Source organism: Aquarana catesbeiana, linkage group LG08 (assembly GCF_042186555.1).
Source record: "Aquarana catesbeiana isolate 2022-GZ linkage group LG08, ASM4218655v1, whole genome shotgun sequence".
NCBI lineage: Eukaryota > Metazoa > Chordata > Amphibia > Anura > Ranidae > Aquarana > Aquarana catesbeiana.
In genome coordinates this window covers 163,805,866-163,831,893 of record NC_133331.1, presented here as the reverse complement: position 1 = coordinate 163,831,893, position 26,028 = coordinate 163,805,866, and the positions used below count along the sequence as shown (strand labels likewise).

Here is a 26,028-nt window from a genome sequence, read left to right as displayed (position 1 = left end):
CTCCCTGGAGAGACGCCGGAAGGTGGCAGTAGGATGGCTTTTTACAAAAAAGGGAATTGTTAGCTTGAAAAAAAAAAAAAATTAACAGGATGATGCTTGTAGCTGCAGATATTATCCAGGTATAATCGCTTCAATGGATGTCCTACGGGGGGGGGGGGGGGGGGGGTCTTGGTTAAACATCATCAACCTTTTAACCTAAGCACTGAGTACCCATTATTTGTACAGCCCATTTTGTATTTATTCTTTTTTTTTTTTTTTTTTTTTTTTTTTTAAAATACAATGTACATATTACTTCCAAGGCCAGCCATAGACGGATCAAAATTTGGACCCATCTATGGGAAGGCTGGTTGTACTCAAGTCAATCTAGTGATTCAATACAACCAGCCTGTCGGGTTCTTCTTGTGCGTTCACCGCCAGCAGCTTTAGCCGTCGACATTGAATTCTGACTGCAGGGAAATCACACTGACTGTGCTGATGGTGGAATCTAGTGATTTTTCTTCCTTCAATCCATGGTTGAAGAAAAGAAAATTGCATAATCTATGACTCCCCCTCCTCCTAAGCTGCTAGACAGAACATCGCTCTGCTGTGCAGTGCTGTCTCCTCATCTCTCCTGTTTAGTTTACACTGTGGACCTGCAGCCTGCTCAGAGAAACAGATAGTGGAGACTGTCAGGTGGTGTCGTGATTAATTACAGCTTTCATTCATTCACAAAAGCACAAGCTGACAATAGCACAAGCCAGATACTACACTAAGCTGTATCAGACTAGAGTAGTAGCCTGCTTGTGATGTTGTCAGCTTGTGTTTTAGTGAGTGAAAGCGCTCTTTTTGATCTGCAAATCATTCACAAAACAAGCTGACAGTTTCCACACACTGTCCTGAAAGTTGTATTAAACCCAAAAGCAAACATTATTTTGCAGCTTATTTCTTAGATGTGATGGCTGTAATCATTTTCTTAATTCTATATGGTGATCCAGCAAGTCTGCTTTTTAAAAGAACAAGCTCTCCAGCAGAACGTATAAGTTGCAGAGATGAGACACAGCATTTAACATCGGCAGGGGTGCTTACAATGATCAGCTTTCATTTACTTATGTAAAACCTTTATCTTAAAAGGGAAAAAAAACAGTTTGCTGTAACTGCTTATAAAGTGTGAGCTGGAGTTTGGCTTCAATTTGTTTGTGTATTTAAATCTGCAAGTACATCTAACACCCCCCCTCCCCTATGACTGACAATGCTGCTGTCCAGATGTGTCCCCTGTGCTCCTTCCACCAGAGTAGGGGCATTAATACAGGAGGTGTGTTACTGGACAGATCGCCAGGTGATAGAGGGGAAAAGGCCTAAGAAAAAAAACAACTGATGCAGCCACCACATCGAACAGTTGGTAAACTGCAATACATTAAATTATTGGGTTTATTACCACTTCAATATGAGGCTGCAGATCCAGACTCTGTGTGTACCGAGTAGGACAGAGGAGGCACAGCACTGCAGAATGGAGAGGGGGCAGGGATCAATACTGGCTGTAAATCCCCCCTCCCATTTGAACACCCATATTTTTTAGGCGTCAAGGCAATGAATGGAAGAAATTTTTATTTTATTTAACAACCACTGCTGGCCAAGTGCTATGTGTATTCATCTAGTGATAGATCTTTGTTAAAGTAAATGAACATGCATTCCTACACCTTAAAGAATAGCCTGGTCCTGAAAATATTGCCCTGATCAAATGTACCTTGCAATGGACAGGCAAATAAAATATGTCAGTCCCAAGATCCAGTTGTGACAATGAATATATGCCATTTTTACTTATAGAATATTTTTAAAAACAGAATACAATTATAGTACAGTATTTAGCAATTTATCATTCTATCTATTTTCCTAAGTAAACAGTGCCTAATTAGACTTTGTTCATACTGCAGCTATACATTTAGACTGTTCAAGGGCACATGCTGGAGCTATAAAGCAAATGGATAAGGGTGAATTATCGCTCTCTGCCTCAGGCATAATAAAACCCAGAAGCAGCCCAGTCTAGGACACTAGTCTGTACTCACAATTGTCATTAGTCACCACTAAGTGGGCAATGTGCCTTCTGCATTCATTACAAGCATATCAAACTTATTACAATTGCAAAATTAGTGCAAACCCATCTTAAAGAAATCACAAAGCACTATAAACCTAATTACATTTTTTTGGGCTCCAGCTAAGTGGACCTGGTGGGAAACAAGCGTCTGCAAACTATTGATTTATTGGGTATTTCCTTCATTTAAGATCCCTCTTTGAAAAATTCTGTGCTTGACCTTCAAAATTCCTTTAAAGCTGTATTAAATCCAAAAATGTATTATATTGCAGCTTACCAATCATTAGAGATGATGGCTGCATCATTTTTCTTTTCTTACGCTTTTTTCCCCCCTCCGTTTTCACCTGGTGATCTGGCCAGTAACACACCACCTGTATTACATTCCCCCACTCTGGATGAAGGAGAATAGGGGGCACCTTTGGAAAGCAGCATTGTCAGTCTGGGTGGAGTGTTAGATGTACTAGCAGATTTAAATATACTAACAAACTGATGGCAAACTCCAGCTAATACTTTATAAGCAGTTACAGCAACAGTTTTGTTTGTTTTTGGGATAAAGCTTTTACCCAGGTAAATAAAAAGCTGACCATTGTAAGCACCCCTGCTAGTGTTAATTGGCTTGTCTCATCTCTGTAACTTATACATTCTGCAGGAGAGTTTGTTCTTTGAAAAGACAACAGACTTACTGGCTGGATCACGAGATGAAAATAGAAGAAAGCCTAAAAAAACAAAATGCAGCCATCACATCTAATAAATGAGAAGCTGCACTCACTTTAAGAACTCATTACATGAATGGGGGTGTTATGCCGTATCCCTCGTCTTTAGAACAGTGGATCAGAAAGAGGGAGCTGAGAATTTTATTTTTTTTAGTTTATTTAGAGTCCTGCCGTAAGAACTGCTAGTTTCTCTCTGCCTGCCACTAAATGTTAAGCCTTAAGAAGCTCTAGCATCTCATGTTGTAAAGTGCTGCGCAAACCTGTATAATAATAATCATCCAGGCAGGGAAAAAAAAAATTAAACAGAAAAAGCTGAAAGAATATTTGCAGAATCATTTAGTTTTTCATTTAGTTCTGTAACTATCCATGAAAGATCTCTCAGGAACATGGTGCAGGTGCGAACCGGCCCTTAAAAAGACCCCGTTGCTAGACTGTTTATTTCACCAAATATCTTCCCATACAATTATATGTGCATTATACATATTTTATGCATGTGCTTTACCCGTAAATGCCTCTCTTGTGTAAATATCCAAAATCCCTGAGACTGCTGCTAGGTTCCGCCACCTTGGATGTGATGTCAGTAGCCCCAGCACTCTCTGAACTGTCACTTAGGTGACACTTTAGTATTCAGCTTTGCATCTACATAAAGAGGTTGGCAGGGGAGAAGAGGGTATGACATTCCCAAAAAAGGGGAGGGCTTTCATTTGCAAAGAGAGATGGGGCTGTGCTAAAACTCAACTCTTCCTAAAGTAGTTCAAATTTTTCGAAATTTTATAGGCACATTTCTGTGCCTTTGCCTGGAAAAAAGCGTATTCCATTTTTAGTCAAATTTGAGAAAACCTTACTATATGTTTGTCATTTGTCCCCAATCTCACAGCATACGTTAAAAAAAAAAAAAAATGGAAAAATATATTTCTTAAGTTTTAGATGTTCCTGAGGAGAAGGCCTCATGGCAGATTGCAAGTGTTTCTGGACAGTGTCCTCACACAGACTGGGCACTCACTGAGCTATCCCTCATTAACATACATTGCAGAAGGCCAGCTTCTAAATTTTGAGCCCTTTGTTAGGACAAAATGTTCAAATCTAGTTTACAACTGATAATGAAGAGCTGCCAGTAGTACAGATTGATTTAATTCTGTTAAATATTACTCCACAAACCCCTCCTACACATTACCATGCAGAGAACGCTTGATATTTTTATGCATATAAAACACCTTTAAGGGTAACCAGCTATTTCTAGGTTATGCTATGTTAAAACAAAGTCAGTGCTATCCCAATTTGCAAAAGTGGAAAGTTTTCGAAAGTTGTTGACGGTATCTCAGTCTGGCTTGGATTTTTGGGTATTTGTTCTTTCTAGTGAAGTAGTTAGAAATTTAGGGAGTGATGTAAGAAAATAATTTAGTCATCCGCTGGAGGTATGTGAGCATCTTCCCGACTTTATAGCCATACCTAAAATCAATTTTTACATTGCGAACATGCGTACTCATGCAGAATGACCATCTTTGTACACGGTCTTACATTTTACCATATTATTATTATACAGGATTCATATAGCCCCAACAGCTGGAGGGAGACAGTATAGTTACAGCACAATTGAATACTCTTCTTGAAAATTGAAGAGGGATTGAAGGGTCTTGCAAGTACATTCTAAAAAGGAAGGGTAAAGTGATATAAAAGGCAAACAGAAGTCATACTGACATTGTGTTTTTGACCATGGAAATACCTTTTTCAACTTGGACTGATCATCTTTGTAGGTAATCATCAGAGCTAGTGCCAAGTCACCCTTCTCTCTTCTTGTTCCTTCACAAAGCAAAGGATGCTCAGCTTCACTGACTGTGGTCTTCATACCTGTGCATAAGAATGAGCGTTAAACAAAAAATGCTATTTCCACTAGGTTTACACATTTTTTTAAACATTCAGGGAAAAAACAAAAAAGTCATTTCCACTTTTAACATAAGCTGTACCTTTACAGTTCTTATAATTTGAAATAAATATCTAGCTGCGTTTATCAATTCATAAAACTGTGTTGCATTTTGTCACCCCTCACCAAAATATTATACTTGAATATTCTCAAAAAAATGGTTTTATTCAGTTTGTTAATGGCTGTTCTAGAACATGTAGCATTACATTATTATCTGCTGAAAACAGCACCCAAAACACACAACTCTGTCTCAAATCTGAGCTCTTTCTAAACAATGAGGTTCATTTCAATGTGGCTTGGAGGTAAAGGCTACTAAACACAGTTTTGAATCAGTGTCCTTAAACATCCAGTTTACTGTCACTCAATAGGACCCTATATTTTACAAAGAAAAGGGGGCACACAGTTCATTTGTTCCAACAATCCATAATTCATGGAAGCACCCGATGATGCCAGAGTATAGCAAGAGTGTCAGGGCTCAGCCATTCTTTAAATGCATAGCTGGTTTGTGTTACAGCATATTACTGTTCTAATGGAGACCTTGTAATCATTCCTCCAAAGGTCATTTGTGGTCTTGAGGTTAAAAAAAAAAAAGAATGAAACATGTGACAGTTATTGATTACCCTTGTTGGTTGAAATGAGAGAGGAGGTCGTTCCTGCCTTCATAAATAATGATAAAAAAATTAGCTATACTAATCAATAAACAGACAATGTAGGTATAGCATACATAGGAATTAATGGGTATACAATCAGTTTGATTCCAAACCCAGTTGCATGACAATGTCAACATGTACTGACAATATGCATCTGATTATTTTGAAGCTCTCATGTATGAGCATCTTTGAGAATGGGCCAACAACGGACATTTTAACAATCACAATCTTTGCTTTTGAGATGGTAACACTTGGCAGACATTTCTCCTCTGATGGGGAAAGAATACAAGCACACAGAACGATCTCTGAGTGGTAAATCTACACTTTTAGAACAATTTAAGAGAGTAAAAATTCAGTTTCTTACAAACGTGCATTCCTGGCTCCTAATTTCTGGTTCTCTGAAGCTGCAGCTTAAACAAATTAGTTGCAGATTCAAGAAACTATTAATATATAATAATAATAACTATTAATATATAATATTAATAGCCATTAATAGAGAAGTTCACCTTTTCAAAAAAAAAAAAAAAAAAAAAAAGAAAAAACAGTTTTTGCAGGTAAAAAATATGCATTTACTATTTTTTGTTCTTGGGTGCTTGTAAAGCTTTACACCCGTGGTCAGCAGATCGTGGGTGCAATGCCAGGCTCCTGCAGACTGTCAGTGTAGCTGACTGCTCGTACCTCGATATGAGAAAGCAGTTACTTCAGTCCAGGAAGCTCAATGAACTATGAGAGCGCTTACCAGCACCCTCGCAGTTCATCGAGAACTACTCCTTGTAGCCATTCATTCACAGAACTCTGAATGAATGAAGCGACTGTCTGGGCGGAGCCCCACACAGCTGTGCCATTTTCAAATTGTGACAGCAGGTGTGGGGAGAAGGTCACCAGCCCGCTGTCACAGGGAGGGGGTGAATCAGGGGGAGAGTGGCAGGCGCGGTAACAGTTTACATGTTCCACCCTATAAAGTGGTGGAAAATGTAACATGTTCCCAGAGAAGAACTTATCCTTTAACTATTTATGTCAGTAAGTTCTGCATCATCCTAATTTAATAGCCATGTTAGACATTAACACACTGCAGAATGGATGTCAAGACAATATGAATGTTTAATACATAAATCAAATATAATGCAACTGTGCATGTCACACTTCATGTGCAGCCAACTGTATCTTAGTTTTAGCATGGCGAGAAAATTAATGTAATCAAACAATTTAAAAGCCTGGAAAGCAGATTACATATAGGATCACTTAAAGCAGTAGAAACAAAGAATTATGGTGCTTCTGTCCATAGAAACCAAACAATTTTAAAATAATGAAGCAAACTACAATAATGAATAATATAATGCCTCGTTTCCACTGAGCGGTTTGGTTTAGTACGGTACGCTATTTTGAGTGTTTCCATTATGGAAGCGGCCCATACAACTGAACCGCACCATTCTAGGTCCTGCTTCAGATGTGGGGCCATAGAAAATGGTATGGTTCGGTTAGGGCGGAGCTATGATACACTTCACTGATTGGCGGACGTGTGACGCCATGCTAGGCATTTTTTTATAAAACGTATGGCCCCTGGTGGTCCCACTTGCAGTGGAAATGCTCACCTGAATAGGCCGGACCATTCTAGGCCTTCCAAACTGTACTGACCCGAACCGATCCGCTCAGTGGAAACGAAGCATAAGTGATTCGCTAGTGCTTTACTTTTTCTTTGCTTCTGCTTCCATATACCAGCTTTTTAGCCTAAAATAACATTTGTTTATAATGGGTAACCATTTATGAAAAGAGTGGGGGCACAACCACTACATTTTTGCAGGGGTCCAAGAATCATCCCCCCCCCCCCCCCCCCCCCAACAACTATACATTCCCAAAATGTGGGCATTCTGTATACATATATATTATTTTTAAAGGCCTTGTCATGTAATCACAGCTGGGTTTTCTGCACTGTATGCAGCCAAGGCTATGGGTAGGTCTGAAGCTGTAACTTAAAGTCACGGATTTGAAGTTGTGGGATTCTACATTCTACAGTGCCGGTGGTATGTTATACAATATTGGATTACTGGGTAATATTATAAAATGCTGGTAGAATATATCCCCCCTTCCCATAAACACAAACTGGTACAAGCCAAGTTAAAAAAAAGTGCCAAATATTAACATGTGAGTGGAGCACCATAGCAATCAATTGACCTTATACTTCCAGGTGGTCACATAGATGGTTTTAACACAACCTTAAAACATAACACTTGCCCATGTGAACAATTCCTAAGGGTTTATAAGCTACAGCTAATTTTAATGCTTGGTCTTCTTTTAAATAATTATCACCTAATTAAATGAAGAGTTAAACAAAATGAGAATGGCTGATATGTATTCATGATACACGCACCTAGTGCGGCAACAGCTGCCTCGAACCCCAGCTCTTCATCCCCAGGCATCTCGTTGTTACGGTTACGACTTGGAGGACGGGAACCTGTTGGGGATACCACTGCAAAAAAGAAAGCAAATTAGCTAATAGCCAGTAATCACACAGCTGTCGGTCCATGTGCTCTTACTCTAGAATAATAAAAATTATACTTCCCTGATGTTGACAGCAACATAAAGGGATGCATATATAAAGGCAGCATACAGTTCTCTTTTTATTATCTATATACAGCATACTACAGACATTCTAGAAGGGTCCAAATCAAAACCTGTGTAATATACCAGATCTGAAAAAGAACTGAAAGCTTAAATCCAAGGAAACAGCTTAAAAACAAAGATGAAATACATATAAAATTGCTGTAAAAAATTTGGAATTTTGTCAATTACTAGAGTTTACACTGCCCTGCCACACAACTGTCCCCCGCCAGTATACACCGGTCACTGTAAGAAGCTGATACCAAGTCAAATTCAGGGACTAAACACTGCTTGAATTAAAAATACATTTGATTATTTATCATTGAATACAGAGCTGCATTACATTGTGTCTTTCACCTGCCTGGCGTTCTGCATTAACCACTTCAGCCCAGGAAGAATTTTACCCCCTTAATGACCAGGCCATTTCTTGCGATACAACACTGCGTTACTTTAACTAACATTTGCGCGGGTGTGCGACGCTGTACCCAAATAAGATGTATGTCTTTTTTTCCCCCACAAATAGAGCTTTCTTTTGGAGGTATTTGATCACCTCTGCGATTTTTATTTTTTGCGCTATAAACAAAAGACGGCCGACAATGTAAAAAAAAAAAATAATAATTTTTTTTTTACTTTCTGCTATAATACAGATCTAAAAAAAATAACAAAAAAAAAAAGAACATGTAAAAAATATGTCTTCATCAATTTAAGCCAATATGTATTCTGCTACATATTTTTGGTAAAAAAAATCCCAATAAGCCTATATTGATTGGTTTGCACAAAAGGTATAGAGTCTACAAACTACAGGATAGATTTATGGACTTTAGGTTTTTTTTTATTGGTTTTACTGGTAATGGCAGCGATCAGCGATTTTTAGCGGGACTGCAACATTTGCGGCGGACAAATCTGACCCTGACACTTTTTGGGGACCAGTGACAACAATACAGTGATTAGTGCTAAAAAATGCACTGATCACTGTATAAATGACACTGGCAGGTAAGGGGTTAACATCAGGGGCGATCAAAGGGTTAAATGTGTTCCTTCAGTGTGTTTAACCGTGTGGGGAAGTACTGACAGGAAGAACACAGAGATCGCTGTTCCTGATTATTAGGAACAGATGATCTCCATGTTCTCCCCTGTCAGAATAGCGATCTGCCTTGTTTACAAAGGGCGATCCCTGTTCTGCCTTTCTGTGAAGCGATCGCGGGTGGCTGGACACGCTCATGGACTTCTCCTCTATGCAACGGACGCACGCGCCCACAGTATCTATTGCATGAAACAACGTACAGGTATGTTGTTTCGCACAATAGAGCTGCCCTGCCACAGTATATATGCGGTGGGCGGCCCTTAAGTGGTTAAAGTAGTGTTGGAGGCTGGGTTCAAACTGGAGCGGTGCGGCACTGCACATGTGATTCGCATAGGAATCGCATTCCATAGCCCATACAACATTCATGTTGTATGGGCTAAATTCCCACCGCACTACACAAAAAAGGTGCAGGAATCCTTTTTTTTGCCACACAGGAATCAGATCACATGGCTGTGAACACCCACCCGGTTCTTGCAATCGCCCTGTGTTTTGAAATCTGTTTTGGGGTGCTATTGATTTAACATTGACACCGGTGGCAGTTTGCATGAACAGAGTGCGATTTCAGTGCAGTGCAGGAAACACTCAGCATTCCCTGTGTTTTCCACACCGCATATATGCGAACCAAACAGGAAGCTTTTTTACCTTCATGCGTGTGAATTTATCTCGTCTAATGACCCAATTTTCAGTGGAACTTTCACCATTCATCAGTTTAAAACAGTCAGCGAGAGAGCCATGACTGGTTTAAAATGAGAAAAAGAATCTATTCAATTATGTATCCTTAAAGTATTCTAAACCCACAACAGTAAAATCACTCTGTATGCAGTAAAGCATGCTTGTTATACTCACTGTGGAACCTAAGGGGTTAATCCTGCGCATTGTGTAAAAAGGCTGTCTTCTCTGATCCTCCCCTTCTTCCAGAGTCTCCAAACCATCTCCTGATAGTACAGAGCCTTGTGGGCACTCTACAAATGCTCCGTTTGGTGTGTATTGCTATAGAGTTTATTTTATTTTATTTTTTTGGGGAGGGTGCATGTGATCAGCACAGGGCCAATCGGCACTGTCCAGGCAGAGGGTTAGGAGTCATGCAGCCTCATAGGACAGTCAGAGGAGAATGAAAACTCCTCCTGCAAGCTTTAACCAGTGCTTGGCCGGACACCAATAGAAGACTGCTATATACTGCTGATGAGAAAAAAGTATTTAGCAGTTTAGATTTATAAAAATAATTGCTTTTCCATGTTCTGTGTAGTGTGTAAGACCAGATATAGTGAATGCAGGGTCCTGGGTTTAGTAACACTTTTAACTCACTTATATTGCTCTCAGCCTCCTCCAGATCTCCATTTTTTTTTGCTGTGATCCAACTCCCTGTTCGTTGTCCATGGTCCCATTGTATGTAGGAATGTAGTCACCCTCTTTTTCTAGCTCCTGAGGTGGACTACAGACTTTGAACCATGGGATTTGTAGTGTGCCAAACAAGGGCAAGTGAGGGGGGAAAGAAGAGGTGCAGAACCTCACAGAGGGCAGAAAAACAAAGTAAGAAACCGTTTAGAGATTAAAGGATCATTAAGTAGGGTGTGTAGATTATTTGGTGAATAAGGATATTGTATAATGTCACTTTAATAAGCCCATCACATCTTATATACTGCTCGTCATGTTGATTGTATTTGGTTTTTGCTCAGCATCCTTATAAGAAAATGCCACTAAAAAGCGATCAGACAGTAAACCCACAATCTGCCCTAGCAGGACTTTGACTGCTGCTTTTCATTACACAAGCCCGATGACTCTAGGCCTGAAGGTTCATCTTATACTGCACTGCCATGTGAAAAATCGCAGTGTGCGAGAATGATTGATCATCCCCATTGCTGATTCGATTACTTAGTGATAGCAGAGCTGATCATTTAATTTTCCTCCGTAGAGGTACATTAGTCAGAGATTTGACTGACTAGTGACCAAATCATTCAGTGATGAACAATCCAATAACTGTTCGAGTTGCATCCATGCTAAACATAACAAAATTATTTAAACATTTCTCAGGATGTAGTGACAGCATCCACTTCATCAGGACCGAGAGATGGCGTATCTTATTATACCAGCCTGGATTCATAGCACTTTAACCACTAACAGCCCACAGCCATTTTCACATTTCAGCTGTGGACCTAGTCATTCTGTATTCATTTTGATATTATAGTACAGAAATTGATTTTTTTTTTCTTCAGGGGGGAGGATTGTAGAACAAATAAATATATGAAATAAATAATAAAGAAAATATATTTCAAGTGCAAAAATGTAAAAAAAAAAAAAAAAAGGAAAGTCAAGCGACAGTTTAAAAGTGAACCAAGTGGCCAGGCAACAGCGAAAGTTTCATATTTGAGAAGAACTTGCGTTATTTCAGTGCTTTCTGCTGTGAATGTTGATAATGGATTGCTTCATAGTGCCTGCAGCTACAGAGGTCAGTGCAGACTTGTTTTAAAGGTTACTTTACTGGTTGTTAAAATAGATGTAACCTCAATCATCAAAATCGAATATATGATTTAGCACGTTAAAGTGGTATTAAATCCATAACCAAAATGTAATATTTGAAGTTTACCAATCACCCAGTGATCTGGCCAGTAACACACCTCCTGTATTAGAGTGCCTCAACTCTGGATGAATGAGCACAGGGGGGACAGCAACATTATCAGTCTGGGGGAAAAAGGATGTCAGATGTACTAGTAGATTTAACCACTTGCCGACCGCCTAACTGTAAATATACGATATTACTTTGTTCTTTTCTTTTAAAAGGTAAAAGATCTGGGGTCTTTTTGACCCCAGATCTCTCAATGAGGAGGACCTGTCAATGTTTACATTCCTTGTAAAAGGAACAAAAGTGCTCAGGAAAAATTAAGGGACAGTGTAAAAAGAAAAAAATAGAAAGGAAGGAATAAAAAAAGAAAAAAAAAACATTTTTAAAGCACCCCGTCCCTACGAGCTCGCATGCAGAAGCGAATGCATACGCAAGTCATGCCCGCATATGTGAACGGTGTTCAAACCAGATGTGAGGTATCGCCGCGATTGTTAGAGCAAGAGCAATAATGCTAGTGCAAGAACTCCTCTGTAACTCGGTAATCTCTAAAAAAAAAAATTAAAGCATCTCCTGTGGAGATTTTTAGGTACTGTAGTTTGTCACCATTCCATAAGCGTGACATGTTGGGTATCTATTTACTCAGCGTAACATCATCTTTCACATTATAGAAAAAAAATTGGGCTAACTTTACATTTTTTTTTTTTAACAAGCACGCGTCTTTTTATGGGGGCAGAATGGCTTCCCTGCACAAAACCCCGTATGGGTGCGGGGTTCCTTTAAGAGCCGCCGGAGGGGCACGTGGCTGCTGCAAGGCAGGGCACCCGATGCGCGTGGCCGGCGGCCACAATCGCCAACGGCCACACGCAATCGCATGCACGAGCATCAGCATGGGGAATTGTGTGTGTAAACACACAAATCCCTGTGCTGTCAAAGGAGAGGAGACACGTTGTTTGTTCCTAGTAAGTAGGAACAGCGAAATGTCTCCTCTCCTACTCAGTCCTATCCCCATACAGTTAGAACACACTGAGGGAACACACATTTAACCCCTTGACCGCTCCCTAGTGTTAACACCTTCCCTGTCAGTGTTATTTACATAGTAAATCAGAGCATTTTTATAGCACTGATTGCTGTATAAATGCCAATGGTCCCAAAAATGTGTCAAAAGTGTCCGATCTGTGCATTGCAATACCGCTAAAAATCACAGATCACCGTCAGTACTAGTGTAAAAAAATATATATAAAAATGCCATAAATCTTTCCCATAGTTTGTAGACGCTATACCTTTTGCGCAAACCAATCAATATACACTTACTGTGATGTTTTTTTTACCAAAAACTTGTAGAAGAATATATATTGGTCTAAACTGATAAAGAAATCTGTTTTCTAAAAATATTTTTTGGGATATTTATTATAGCAAAAAGTAAAAAATATTGTTTTTTTGTTTTGAAAATTGTCACTCTTTTTTTGTGTATAGCGCAAAAAATAAAAACCACAGAGGTGATCAAAAAGCACCAAAAGAGAACTCTATTTGTGGGGAAAAAAGGATGTAAATTTTGTTTGGGTACAGCATTGCATGACCGCGCAATTACCAGTTAAAGCGACGCAGTGTCAGATTGTAAAAAGTGCTCTGGTCAGGAAGGGGGCAAAACTTTCCGGGGCTGAAGTGGTTAATTCATTCAAGTGTATTTTTTCCCAAAAAATTGTGTTTGAAAGACCGCTGTGCAAATATAATGTGACATAAAATATTGCAACGACCGCCATTTTTATGCTCTAGGGTCTTTGCTATATCTCATGTTTGGGGGTTCTAAGTACATTTTCTAGCAAAAAATACAACAAATGTCAGAGGGCCTGGTCTTAAAAGTGGTTAAAGCCAAACTCCAGCTAATACAAGCAGCTACAGCAAACTTTTTTTTTTCTTTTGGGTTTTACATAAATTAAAGCTGATCATTGTATGCACCCCTGCTAGTAATAAATTGTCTACTCATCTCTGTAACTGATGCATTCTGCTGAAGAGCTTGTTCTTTTGAAAAACAGACTTGCCTAAAAAAATGAATGCAGCTACACATCTAGGAATTCCTAAGCAGCAATAAAAATAAATGTTTGCTTGTGGGTTTAATACCACTTTAATATCATTCCAAAAGTCCTTTTAAAAATCTGCGGTTTTCATTAAAATAATGAAACCTGTCTAAAGGCCCTTACTCAAGCACTTCCTGTTACAGAGTGACAACGCTCTGTCAATATCTCCCAACTGTGCTTCTGTGTTGTCACCCTTCCACACTGGCATGGACTATAGAATATATAAATACTTAAATGACCAAAGCCTGGCCACGGGTTCACCAAACATTTTAGGTTAATAGATATAAAAGTGCTGATTTTGTCCTATGTAAAAATAAATAATCTGCTCCTGAGAGCTACAGTCGACTGACATGTATTTGTTTTGTTTACATTTTTACAAGCATTGAGCTGGAACATGTTGCTTTTGTGCTTAATTTCTGCCTATAGCAGCTCTGATAGACATATCAGAACCTCAGTTTTCAAAACTGACAGTCGGATCCAATAGCTGTGTGGGTGTGATCTCAGCTGGAAACAAAGTACAAGATAAGTGACTGTACAGCTCTACAAATCAATAAATTAAACTGTAAAAATATGAAAATGAAAGAATAAAAATGAACAATTAGGCAATTACATTTTGGCACACATTAGATCTAAAACAGAACAAAATGGAGTGCAATGTAATCACTTTTGTACCATGGTAAGTTTATCAACAATGGATGCTCATCACTGTGACCTGGGTGGCTGTAGAGCTGCTAGATTTCTGTTATGGGATTCTTGTGGTGCTACCACTTTCCCCAAGATTCTCTAGGGTACCTCTCTTCCTGAGCACCCTGCAGGAGTATCCTAAGTTCTGGACCACAGCTGTCACTGAGAGACACGGAGTCCAGGTCTCAATTTAGAATGACGAGGGGTCAAATAACCGCTAAAGTAGCACTTCCTAAGCAATTTTGAAACAGCATCTAGGATGGCTAAAGGTCAAGTTCACCTATTCTAGAAAACAATAAATGTACTCATATTTGCAGCAAAAAAGTGCATTTATTTGTGGTTTCTGCAAATAAGACTGCAAAGCACAACCATGATCCTCCAGGTTTATGTTCATATCAAGTGTCACAGCACCCAGTGTTCCCCCTCTGCTCCCCACCTCTCCAGAACACATGAGTGTGGGGAGCCATGCAGTCAACAACTGGCCCCTTGCACACAACTCCCTCTACTCCACACCTCCTGTGTGCGAGGTGCCAGGCTGTCAGATTCCCTGCTCTGGCCGATGTACTGATTATCTCATACTGGCCCCAGACTTCCTTCCCCCAGGCACCAGGGTCTGGCAGGCACAGCTTGCACTTCTTCCCGCACTGTGCCCCCCTGGAAGACAAAGAGCTTGCCCCCAGCCGTGGTCCTGATGTGGCTGAACAGAAAAGGGGCAGAGCATGTTGCAAGGGCAATCTGATGCCAAGCATCAGATTGTGCCCCAGAACAAATACATCTACCTGGGCTGGGGAAACACTGTCAGAATTCTTCTACCAGTCCCCCTGGATCATACATGTGCATGTGAGGAGCCCAGATTGAGGTTGGGCCTTCTCATAGCCCAGCCGACTCTCTGCCTGTGCACCCTGTGGTTCTGATCCGTGGCCAGGGTGTCCAACACTTCCTATCCCTCTCACTCTGGAACCAGCGGACGCCTGCCCAGGGATCTTCCTGTATAAACCCTTCTGAACCAGCTGTCCATCACCCAAGACCACCATACCAGCTGCCAAGGGCCATCCAACCTACTCAGCGTGAGTCCCTGTAGCTTCCTGTCTCTCCCCTTGTTGTGCCATATTACCACTCGGAATATCCTTTCCCCTTGCCATGCCTATTGTTGACCTTGTAAACGGTTTCTCTTTTTGAGCTATGACTAAGCACTGTTAAGTGTGAGACGCGTCAGCTCGTTTGTCCCATTTTTTGCTGTGGCTTGTATCTGTTGGATGTTTTACTAATAAAGGCTATATTCCGGAGGGCGGCTGTCCAGAACTTCATTTTTGCCTCATGTTCCCTTTTTTGCTGTGTCATATTTCCTTTCCATAGACGTTTAACCCTTGCTGTGCTATGCTACCTCCCCCATAGGATCATTTTCCCTTGCCATGCCTTACTGTCTCCTTCTGGACTGTGTCCTTTTTGCTGCGCCATATTTCCTCCCCATGAACGCTTAAAGTGTTACTAAACCTAAAAATGTTTTCTACAATGCATTAAGGTAAAAAATGGTTTCAGCTTCCCTGTGCCCCCCCTTCCCTGTATGAAAAGTAAGAGAGGGGAGAAGAGATCAGCGCTCTGTACGGCTGCTGATCTCTTCTCCCCTCTTTTCCTCTTTACACTGCATTCGAGCAGCAGCAGGAGCCATTGGCTCTTGCTGCTGTCAATCAGATGCAGTGAAGAGGAAGTGGGGGCGGGCCTAAGTCCCGCTTTGTAAGTCTATGGAGCGTGGCTCCGTAGACACACAGCTCGGGACAGCGGGGACCACACCCTTCCCATAGCCATCGGCTGGCTAGGGTGGTCCCTCTAAAGAAGAGGAGGAGCCAAGATCACCGCTGGGCACCCAAGAAGAGGAGGGAGAATCAGGGCCGCTCTGATGTTTGTTATTTTACGTTTTCACTTTTTTTACTTTAGTAACACTTTAAGCCTTGCTGTGCCACACTGCCACTCAGAGGATGGTTTCCCTTTCCTGTGCCTTTCTGTCACCTTGTTGACCGCGTCCTTTTTGCTGCACCATATCTCCTTCCCATGGATGCTTAACCCTTGCTGTGCCAAACTACCACCCAGAGGATCATTTTCCCCTTGTCGTGCCTTATTATAACCCTGTGGACTGTGTCCCTTTTGCTGTGCCATATTTAATCTCCATGGACACTTAACCTTTGCTATGCTATACTATCGCCCAGAGGATCATTTACCCATGCCGTGCCTTACTGTTGTCCTATGGAACGTTTCCCCTTTTGCTGTGCCATATTCCCACCCTGAGGATCATTTCCCATTGCTGTGCCTCATTGCTGCCTCGGGTACTGTATCCCTTTTGCCATGCTGTATTCTAGCTCCGTGAACTGTTAACCCTTGCTGTGTCTTACCACCCTGAGGATCATCTCCCTGTGCTGTGCCCATAGCTACCTGTGAACTGTTAATCCATGTTGTGCCCATTGCTACTCTGAACTGTCTCTCTGTGCTGTGTCCTAACGCTATCCCTCCCATACACCCACGTTACAATAAAATCCCACATGTTGGGTTCCATGGGCAATCGCTGCACTTTTGTTCCACTGAGAACTACAAGTCTGTCTACTGCAAGGAAGGAGGGACAGCCCCTGAAATCATGTTTTTCCCTAAATATGGGTGGAACACAAAATATGGTCCAAAATGGGGAGTTAGCCTTTAAAAGAGGGATGGCCCAGATGTCTAGCAGGATGGAAAACACTAACTAGTACAGGACAGGTAGTACTGGTAAACATTTTGTGTTTTAAAAAGGCACACAATTTAAAAAAAACACAATAGGAATAAAAATAAATTGTAAAATAACCAGAGTTAGTCAAAGATGGTAAAGCAGGTCTTTCTTGCCCTCTTGTGGCGAATGCAAGAATTTTATCATTAAACACTTCTATTAGCCAGAATGCCTGTAATGTAACATTTTAGAAACCGAAGAACGTTGAATCACTTTGAGCACTAGAGCTAAATGTATATTTAAACCCCAATGATGACCCAAATATTTTACTTTCGTTTTGGATAACAAGGGAAGGGTTAGAACAGCCCTTTTCAACCTGGGGGTTCCTCCAGAGGTTGGTAGGGGTTGTAGCTAATCGACTTCCCATCTGAGTCTTATTCCATTTGGCAGAGCCAGCAGCATGACACTAATGAACCTTCTGGCTGTCTGGAGGGGTGTAATTCTAACCATCACAGTAAGGGAGGGGGGGGGGGGGGGACACATTCTTCTCAATAACCACCAATGTTGGGGGCATTTTTCCCGCTTACCAACAATGAATTGGTTTTGGCAGGGGTTCCCCGAAGATCTGGAAATCATTGCAAGCGTTCATCTGGGGTAAAAAGATGGAGAAAGGCTGGTTTGAATCTGTCATGTTTTTATTGCTGTGCTCCTGATAAGGTTTGCCCTTGCTCATTTCCCAGACACAAGGCGAGTTACCAACAGAAGAAACAGGAAATCTTCCTAGTGAGAACACAGCAATATAACATTATTAAAAAAAATATAATAATTATGCCGATATTCTTAAAATGGAAAACCTAAACCAAACTGGATTTTCTGGAAAAAAAAACTAGTAAAAATCTGACAAAAGTAAAGCTATCCTACTCAGCCCAAAACGTAAACGCTCAGGTAGAGTTGGACTTTAACTACTTTTAAGAATGAATATGTATGGTGCAAGATATTAAACTTAAAGTGGTTGTAAAGGAACAAGGTTTTTTACCTTCATGCATTCCATGCATGAAGGTAAAAAAAACTTCTGTGTACAGCAGCCCCCATAATACTTACCTGAGCCCCCTCTCGATCCAGCAATGTCCACGAGAGCCTTGCACTCCCGATTGGCTATTGGCAGCAGCGGGAGTTAATCAGGAGACGGAGGGGGGTGGGGCCAAACCGCGGCTCCGTGTGTGAATGGACACACAGAGCTGCGGCTCAGGTGCCCCATAGCAAGCTGCTTGCTGAGGGAGCACCCAACAGGAGGGAGGAGCCAGGAGCGCCAGCGTGGGACCTAAGAGGAGGATCCTGGACACTCAGTGCAAAACCATTGCACAGAGCAGGTAAGTATAACATGTTTGTTATTTTAATGAATAAAAATTAAAGCTTCACAATCACTTGAATGTATTCAGTAATAAAGCAGCCATGTCTAAAACCACACAACTACAATTTCTAATAGCAGTCTTACCTGGAGTACAAAGGACATCAAAAATGAAACTGGCCAACATAAGAGGGAGAACAGGCCGATAATCACACAAAGTGCCATCCCGTAACTCTTTAGCTCGCTCACGAATAGTGTTCATTTCATTGCAGTCCAAAGGAATCTTCTTCAATAGTGATACAACCTCAGACTCCTGGTATGCCAACTTCACCTAGAGAGCCAAAACACAATTCTAAATGCAAACACAACATCCATCATAATAATTAAAAAAAAAAAAAAAAGTTTCTAGTTAAACATGTAATTATTTTGTTTAACATTTTTCGGTGGTAAGTGAACCTGTCCCTAGACTATTCACACTAATGTAGTTACATTGTCTAAGCAAGCAGTAAAAGCCCTCATACACCTCTGTCACTATAGACATCTTCAACATTCATCTTAGAGGGCACCGAAATTTTGTTTTTTACGGTCTATTGCAACATAATTTTGGCAGCTTGCTAGCCCTCTAATCTAAAAACATGTCTGTGCACCCCATCCCTGTACAAATGTACACACTTAACTGAGCAGGAAAGATCTGTACAACTGCTGCATCTCTCAGCTTGTCATTTATTTTTACAGGCTGGCTGCACAGAATACCGGTCACTTCCAGGCGTATATACATGGCCCTTTGAATTGATGTACGGGTCCCATTAGCCCATATGAATGAGGCTTTAGGGTGGCCACACATGCTTCAACTTTTTTATCCGATCGATGTGCGATTTAATCAAAATGATCCAATTCACAAACAATCGAATACCCAAACGTCCCTTCCAATCAATGATGACTCAGTTTAGATCAGATTTAATCAATGTGCTTCCTCGATGTACATTCTTACTTGAGATTGTGGATTGAAAACATGTACATCTTAGTCAGATGCCTCATTTAATATAGATGCAGAGTTCTTTTTTTAAATACATCTGCAGGCAGGAATCTAAATTGGTTAAACTGTTGAGATTCCTAAAATGGCACTCGGAAATAGCTGAAATCAGGGAAAAAAAATGAATTAATGCAAACTTGCTAAGAGCTGCCAGCTGTACAAGATGAATGCTAGGATAAAATGAGAGCCACTCATTAGTTTGTGTTCTCTGAGTCAGTCTAAATGCAGTATTAATGTGTGACCGTATGATATCTCAAAATATCATAAAAGAGAATGCAAGAACACAGACCAATCACATAAAGCCAACCATCTCTAGTTGCACTATATTTTACACTGGTTTTGTTTAAATCCAAAAGCTGCCCAAAACATTTTACTTTCCTCATCTTTTAGATGAGATACAGCATGGAGTTAAATTACTAACGTGTAACAAGATGGAGTCACCAGAAACCATTTCCACATAAGTTATAAGTGAACTGTTGATTATCTCATGTTGTGTTTGGAGTTCTTTCTCCTACTTTTAGCCTTGTCTAGACAATGTAGGAATGAGAGGATGTCTGTAAGACTAGGCCCGGGATGGTAGCCATTGTTACTGTGGGATGACGGTTAGAGGCAGGTAGATAGGAAAAGCCATAAGGCCTTGTGCCTTTGGTTAAGATTTTTCCTATTTTATGGGTTTCTTTCATGTTATTTACAAAAACTTTACACATGGAAATTTCACACTAAAAACCATGAATACAGCTGGAAAGATTAAGATGATATTAAAGCCTCTTTTTTCATATTAAAATAAAAAGAGACACACTACTTCCTGCTTTGTGAAATGGCATTGCACAAAGCAGTCCCTTACCTCCGCTTCTGGAATCCCCCGCTGGCGCTCTCCGCCAATTCTTCCCGCCGGTGCCCCCATATCGAGTCATTAGCTACAAGGGCACCAGTGTTGGCGTGCTCCCGAATCGGGCTGTGTACATCCATAGTCAAACACAGCATTTCTGAGCCAAGCCTTCTACTCTCTCCTTACAGGATATGACTGACAGCAACAGTAGCCTATGGCTCTCGCTACTGCCGGAGTCTCCTGTGAGACCAGGAAATTAATAGAGAAGACTTGCAGCCAGGACAGTGCAGGATCGCTGTCAGGATAGTTAGTGGGGAGTTTTTTACCTTAAAGTGGAACTTTAGGCTAGGAATGAAAATTGGCACACAGGCAAGATTTTTAATGCAGAAAAGACATTAAAGTGATTGTAAAGGATCTTTTTTTTTTTTTTTTTTTGAAAATAACAAACATGTCATACGTACCTCCACTGTGCAGCTCGTTTTGCGCAGAGTGGCCCCAAACATCCTCTTCTGGGGTCCTCCGGCGGCTCCTCCCTGCATCAGATAACCCCTAAGGAGAAACGCTCTCCTAAGGGGGTTACCTTGTGGGCGTACTCCTGAGTCCAGCATTTGCGTCCACAGACACCAATGCCGGACTCGGCCCCGTCCCCCCATCGCCCACGTCATTGGATCTGATTAACAGCAGTGGGAGCCAATGGCTGCGCTGCTATCAATCTATCCAATCAAGAGCCGGGACCCCGTGGAGAGAGGGAGCTGAAGGGGCTCAGGTAAGTAAAACTGGGGGGGGGGGGGGTTGCGGTGACTGCCAGGTGGTTTTTCATCTTAATGCATAGGATGCATTAAGGTGAAAAAACATGAGGGTTTATAACCCCTTTAAAGCTACTTACCTGCTTGTCTGCCCCTGTACAGTAAGCTGCGCAAGCGCAGCTCACTGCACAAATTTGACAATGCTGAACTCTTGCACATGTCCGGGAGTGACATCATCATGGCCTGGACAATGACAGCGGCTGGCGATTGAGACCCAGAAAAGGCTGAGCCGGGTGCTGCACCAGGCATGTGGGTGGATCCTGATTTCATTGTCTCGATCTTGCCCAAGCCTGAACCGGCTCTGTAGCTTCAGCCCGCTGTCTGCTGAAAATGGTTCACAGGAGTGCAGAACCAACGAAGGAGCTTTGGCTGTACTTCTCCTGTAAAGCCGGTGTTAGCTTTGTATTGCAATCTTTCTCTGTTGGAGAGATAACTTCTTACTTTGTCTCTGCCCTCATGTCAGGACAGGGAGTGGTGATTCATATTTCTATAGGGGACACAGACAAAATACAAAAAAATGACAAAAGGTATGTGACGTTTAGGGGCAGACCATTCCCTTCCTCAGGCAGACAGAGACCTTTGTCTATCTTGAAATGTTGCATCGTTTTTTCGTGTGATTAAAAGATTTTCATGAGGAAGATTCATTATGTACATGTGATTTCACTTTGTTTTCCCCAACAGCAGCTCCATCTGCTGCTAGTTACTACAGCAATTGTCATTTCAATGCTTTTTGAAGTGCACCGCAATTTCTACTACAGATAAAATCAAAAAGGCATTTTAGTTCAGCAAGGAAGGGACAGAACTTTTGACAATGTTTTAATTTACGTATGCGCCTTCCCATCCCGGTGACAACCACTACCCCCATTCCATGTACAGGTATACCAGGCACAGGAGGTATGGGAAAATCTCATCAACGGGGGTCACAGATAAAAATACTGTAAAAACTGAAAGGCATGTCAACTCTTCCCAACTCCATTAATAATTCAATTTACATTTCAACTGGATGTAGGCTTTAATCCACAGCTGCAGATGTAACGTATATGACGCCAATTATATCAACAAAAGACAGAAATGAAGAACTACACATTGGTCCTAAAGATTCAGATTTATGAAGAAGACAAACCTCCAGTGCCTTGGTGGATGCAGGGGGTCTCTGAAGTTCCAGAGCAAACATACCAATACAGAAAGCAAGGTTGTGGTACTCCTGACGCTCACTTAGCACAGTCAGAAGAAAAGCAGCTTTGGATAGGGTGTTTGTAGCAATCCAAGTCTGCTTAGTTGTGGAAACTTTGTTCTTTTTACCCTGCCAGGAAAAGCAAAATGCATTGCAAGCTCAAAGATATTTAGGAAATGCTGGTTTTACATTTATTTAAAAAAAAAAATTATAAAACATAAGCACATATTTTACAAATTTGAGAATAAAAAAGCAAGTTTGGGACTTTTCAGCTTTGAAAATTTGCGAACTGTTATTGAGTTTTATACATGGAATTTTTGCATCGAAAGCCTTCATAAAACCGTAACAGGTATGTATTTGTGTGCTACAAATAAACTGCACTTTGGAAAAGCACACACATCTGAAAATGTCCTGTTTTCAACCTGCCCTAGTTTTAGAAATATCCCCCTATAGTATTCTGCAGCTCACAAAGACGACCGGCAGTGTTATCAAAGCGAAATAAATCATGGGTATGGAGTCCAACATTCCCTGCATGATAATATGAGCCAGATTTACTCCTGACGGATTGTTTACAAAGCAGTACGGTTCATCTATGGCTTACAAAAAATTGGCTCAGTTATTTTGGCTGGGAAAGATCTGGAACCATAATTTCTACAAAATAAATTTCCTGCCTAAACAACTTTAACCACATGTGGTATTTTGGCACACACAAATCACACCCTAAAAATATATTTAAATAAGATAAGTTATTTACTGATCCCTAAACCTCTAACTAATCTTAAAGCTGAACTCCTGCCAGATTAAAAACACACCATGTAAATATGTGTTCATTAAAAAAAAAAAAAAAGACTGTAAAGCTTATCATACGCTGTTTGCAAATCGGCTGGTTCAGCAAGAACCGGTCGAGTTTCAATCAGTGTGTGGCCATGCTGCTCATTTGATAAACTTCTGTCAAAGAGACATGATGGAAATGATTTCTGAATCAGCAACTGCAGCCAATTAGCAGCAGCCACTGATCAATGTATTCTGACAGCTGCAGCTGTTAGAATACAACCTCTCGGTGAGGGCGATACCTTCATCCACCTCATTTGTGTGTATGGCCAGCTTAAGGCATAGACTGTTCGAATCTCGGAAGGTTCCTGCTGATTCGAACCGTGTATGGGCAAGCTTGATGTACTAAGTTGATCAATCTATTAACTTGGGTACATCCAGCCTGGCTGATTCACTTCCGACTATCACTAGCGGCTGTCATAGCCGCTAGCAATAATCACTGTCTGCTCGTAGCTAGGATGGCTTCCTTCCCGCCTCCGACGGGAGCAGACAATTGCTTGGTAGGAGGGATTACCCTCTCAGTACTGTCTGTGTCGATGAGACAGTACGAGAAGTTTGCGGTTCCAAATTACATATACTTTAAGTCTATTTTTTTTTATTATCGAAGACATTTGAGTTCTTTACCTTTGTTGGAGGCTGCTCCACCTTCAGGTCAGGTGGGTTAAGCAGTAGATCCTGAGCTAGCTCCACTGTAAGACGACAAGCTTCATTACTATATCCATGAGCATACAGAGCCTCGGCACAAGCAAAAAGCACCTGAAAACGATAAACAATCAGGTAATTTGAATGCAATTACAAATCATACAATAAAGTACTATAATGAGCTGACAAGTCATTACCATGATATTCCAGGGCAAGCTGCTGCTTACGCGAATGCCTCATTCCATGCCATGGAATACATTATCAGCCAACCACACTGACAAATTACAAAATTGCCTAATAAGGCTTCATTCACTAATCTGAACACCTATTCAAAGGGCCATTTTCATCCATGTAGGATGCACAAGTGTTCCATGCAGTCGCATAAAGGTAGCCTGATCTAAGCAATGACATGAGCGTGGCTGCATAGATCTCCAAAGCTCATTCCTGACTGTACATCGTTGTGGGAACATTGCACAAATCAGAACACAGACTGCATTCCAATTCCTGCATCGGTCCCTCAAGGATGTACAGTCAGGAGTGCGATTAAGATCTGTGCACCACTCCCCTATCATTGATTTGAACAGGCTACCTGCATGGAACAGAGGTGCATCCGATGTGGGTGAAGATAGCCCTTCGCATTGGTGTATGGATCGGTCTGCCCGTAGGAACAAGGCTTAAAGGAACTGCTGATCCATGGAAATAAATCTGAATTCACAATTCCTAGGGTCACCATACATGTTACAACCTGAAAGTACAATTAACTTTAGATTTACCAAAACTATTTAAATATGAGGACCTACCTATTCCATCCAATCAATTTGTATTCAGTCAGGGAGGCCCTTGCACTATATTTTTAAACGGATTTAAACGAGATTGTGTGGTCTTCAACTGAACAGAAGGCTTACTGGATTCCCATTGGAAACACTGGTTAAAGACTTCCTGTCTCAACAGGAAGTGAGGGGAATTCTCCACACTAGGGGCACAGATGGCAATAAAAACCAGATAGGCTCTAACCCTTCTACTTGCCTCCTGTTCCAATGACAGTGGTAAAATATGGATTTTTCCATAACTTTCTGTCCCGATGAAAACCGTAACCAGGACAAAGTGTGAACCTCCTCAACGAGTCATAGACCACAATATAAACCTGACAGGAGGTCATACTATAAAAAGAAATAGGATTTTTGTACTTACCATAAAATCCTTCTTTTGGGGTGCATTGAGAGACACAACTTCATGGTAATAAGCAACCAAGGGTTATCCTGCCAGCCCCCAAAATACTATAACACCTCCCACTTTGCCAGTTGTAGCAGGCAGTCTAGGAAGGAAAAAATAGCATATGGGGTGCACCATGTCCCTCAAGACAAATTCTGGATGGACCCTCTGCACACTGCTACACTCTTCCCAGCAAACTATACAATGAAAAACAAGGATATTTAGTTCACATATACTGCAATACATGTTTAACTGACCAACTGCGTCAAAGTAATCCCTCTTTTGGCCAGTCCTACACTGCCTTGCCACTGCAAAAGCTACGGTGGACACCATACCAACAAGAGACACAGCTTCATAGTAATAAACAAAGAGACATCCAAAAGTAGTCCAAAGTGAGGGATAGGTAAACCAACACAGCCCAACCAGTCGAACAAGAACAAACCCATACCAAGGTGAAAGCAAGAGCATTAAACAGCCACTTGCAGAACTGTTCTGCCTTGGAGCCAATGCTGTTCAGTTTGTTTATTAATGATATAGAGTTTGGAATCAAGGGATCAATTTCAGTTTTTGCTGATGATACCAAATAGTGCCAGGAAATAATTTCAGTACGGGATATTGAATCATTACAGGAAGACCTTGACAAATTAGTGGATTGAGCAACAACATGGCAGATGAGGTTCTATATTGATAAATTTAAAGTTATGCACTTGTGTTCCAAAAATGCACAGGCAAAAATACACATTAGGGGCTCCCCTGGGAAAAAAAAAAGTGATAGAAAAAGGATCTGGGGGTGCTTGTAGATCACAGACTAGAAAGAGAAAAGTAAAGTAAAAGGGCAGCAAAATTACTAAGAGGGATGAGGACCTCAGCTATTGGGGTCTATTACGTGGATTACAGTTATTCACTCTGTAGAAGAGGCGCTTAAGAGGGAATATGATTACAATGTACAAATATATCAAAAAGCGACTTCAGTAAGTAATTAAAAAGTAATAAAATGTTTATTCTAAGGTCCCTGAAGAGGACAAGTGGCCACAATTTGAGGTTAGAAGAAATAGGTTTATCTTTAGAATGGCAGTAGGAGTTAGAGCAGTAAAATGTGGAACTCCCT

General features: G+C 41.0%; 1 protein-coding gene across 2 annotated transcripts in view; it reads right to left on the bottom strand.

Moving 5' to 3' along the window:
- Positions 1 to 26,028, bottom strand: part of ZSWIM8 (zinc finger SWIM-type containing 8) — a 112,330-nt gene that overhangs the window by 35,183 nt on the left and 51,119 nt on the right. For both annotated transcript variants that reach the window (XM_073596661.1, XM_073596663.1), the window contains exons 11-15: positions 23,691 to 23,822; positions 22,185 to 22,364; positions 18,541 to 18,724; positions 7,721 to 7,819; positions 4,505 to 4,629 (exon numbers count right to left, since the gene is read on the bottom strand). In XM_073596661.1, the coding sequence (XP_073452762.1) occupies positions 4,505 to 4,629; positions 7,721 to 7,819; positions 18,541 to 18,724; positions 22,185 to 22,364; positions 23,691 to 23,822 (720 nt within the window). The remainder of the gene's footprint in view (positions 1 to 4,504; positions 4,630 to 7,720; positions 7,820 to 18,540; positions 18,725 to 22,184; positions 22,365 to 23,690; positions 23,823 to 26,028) is intronic.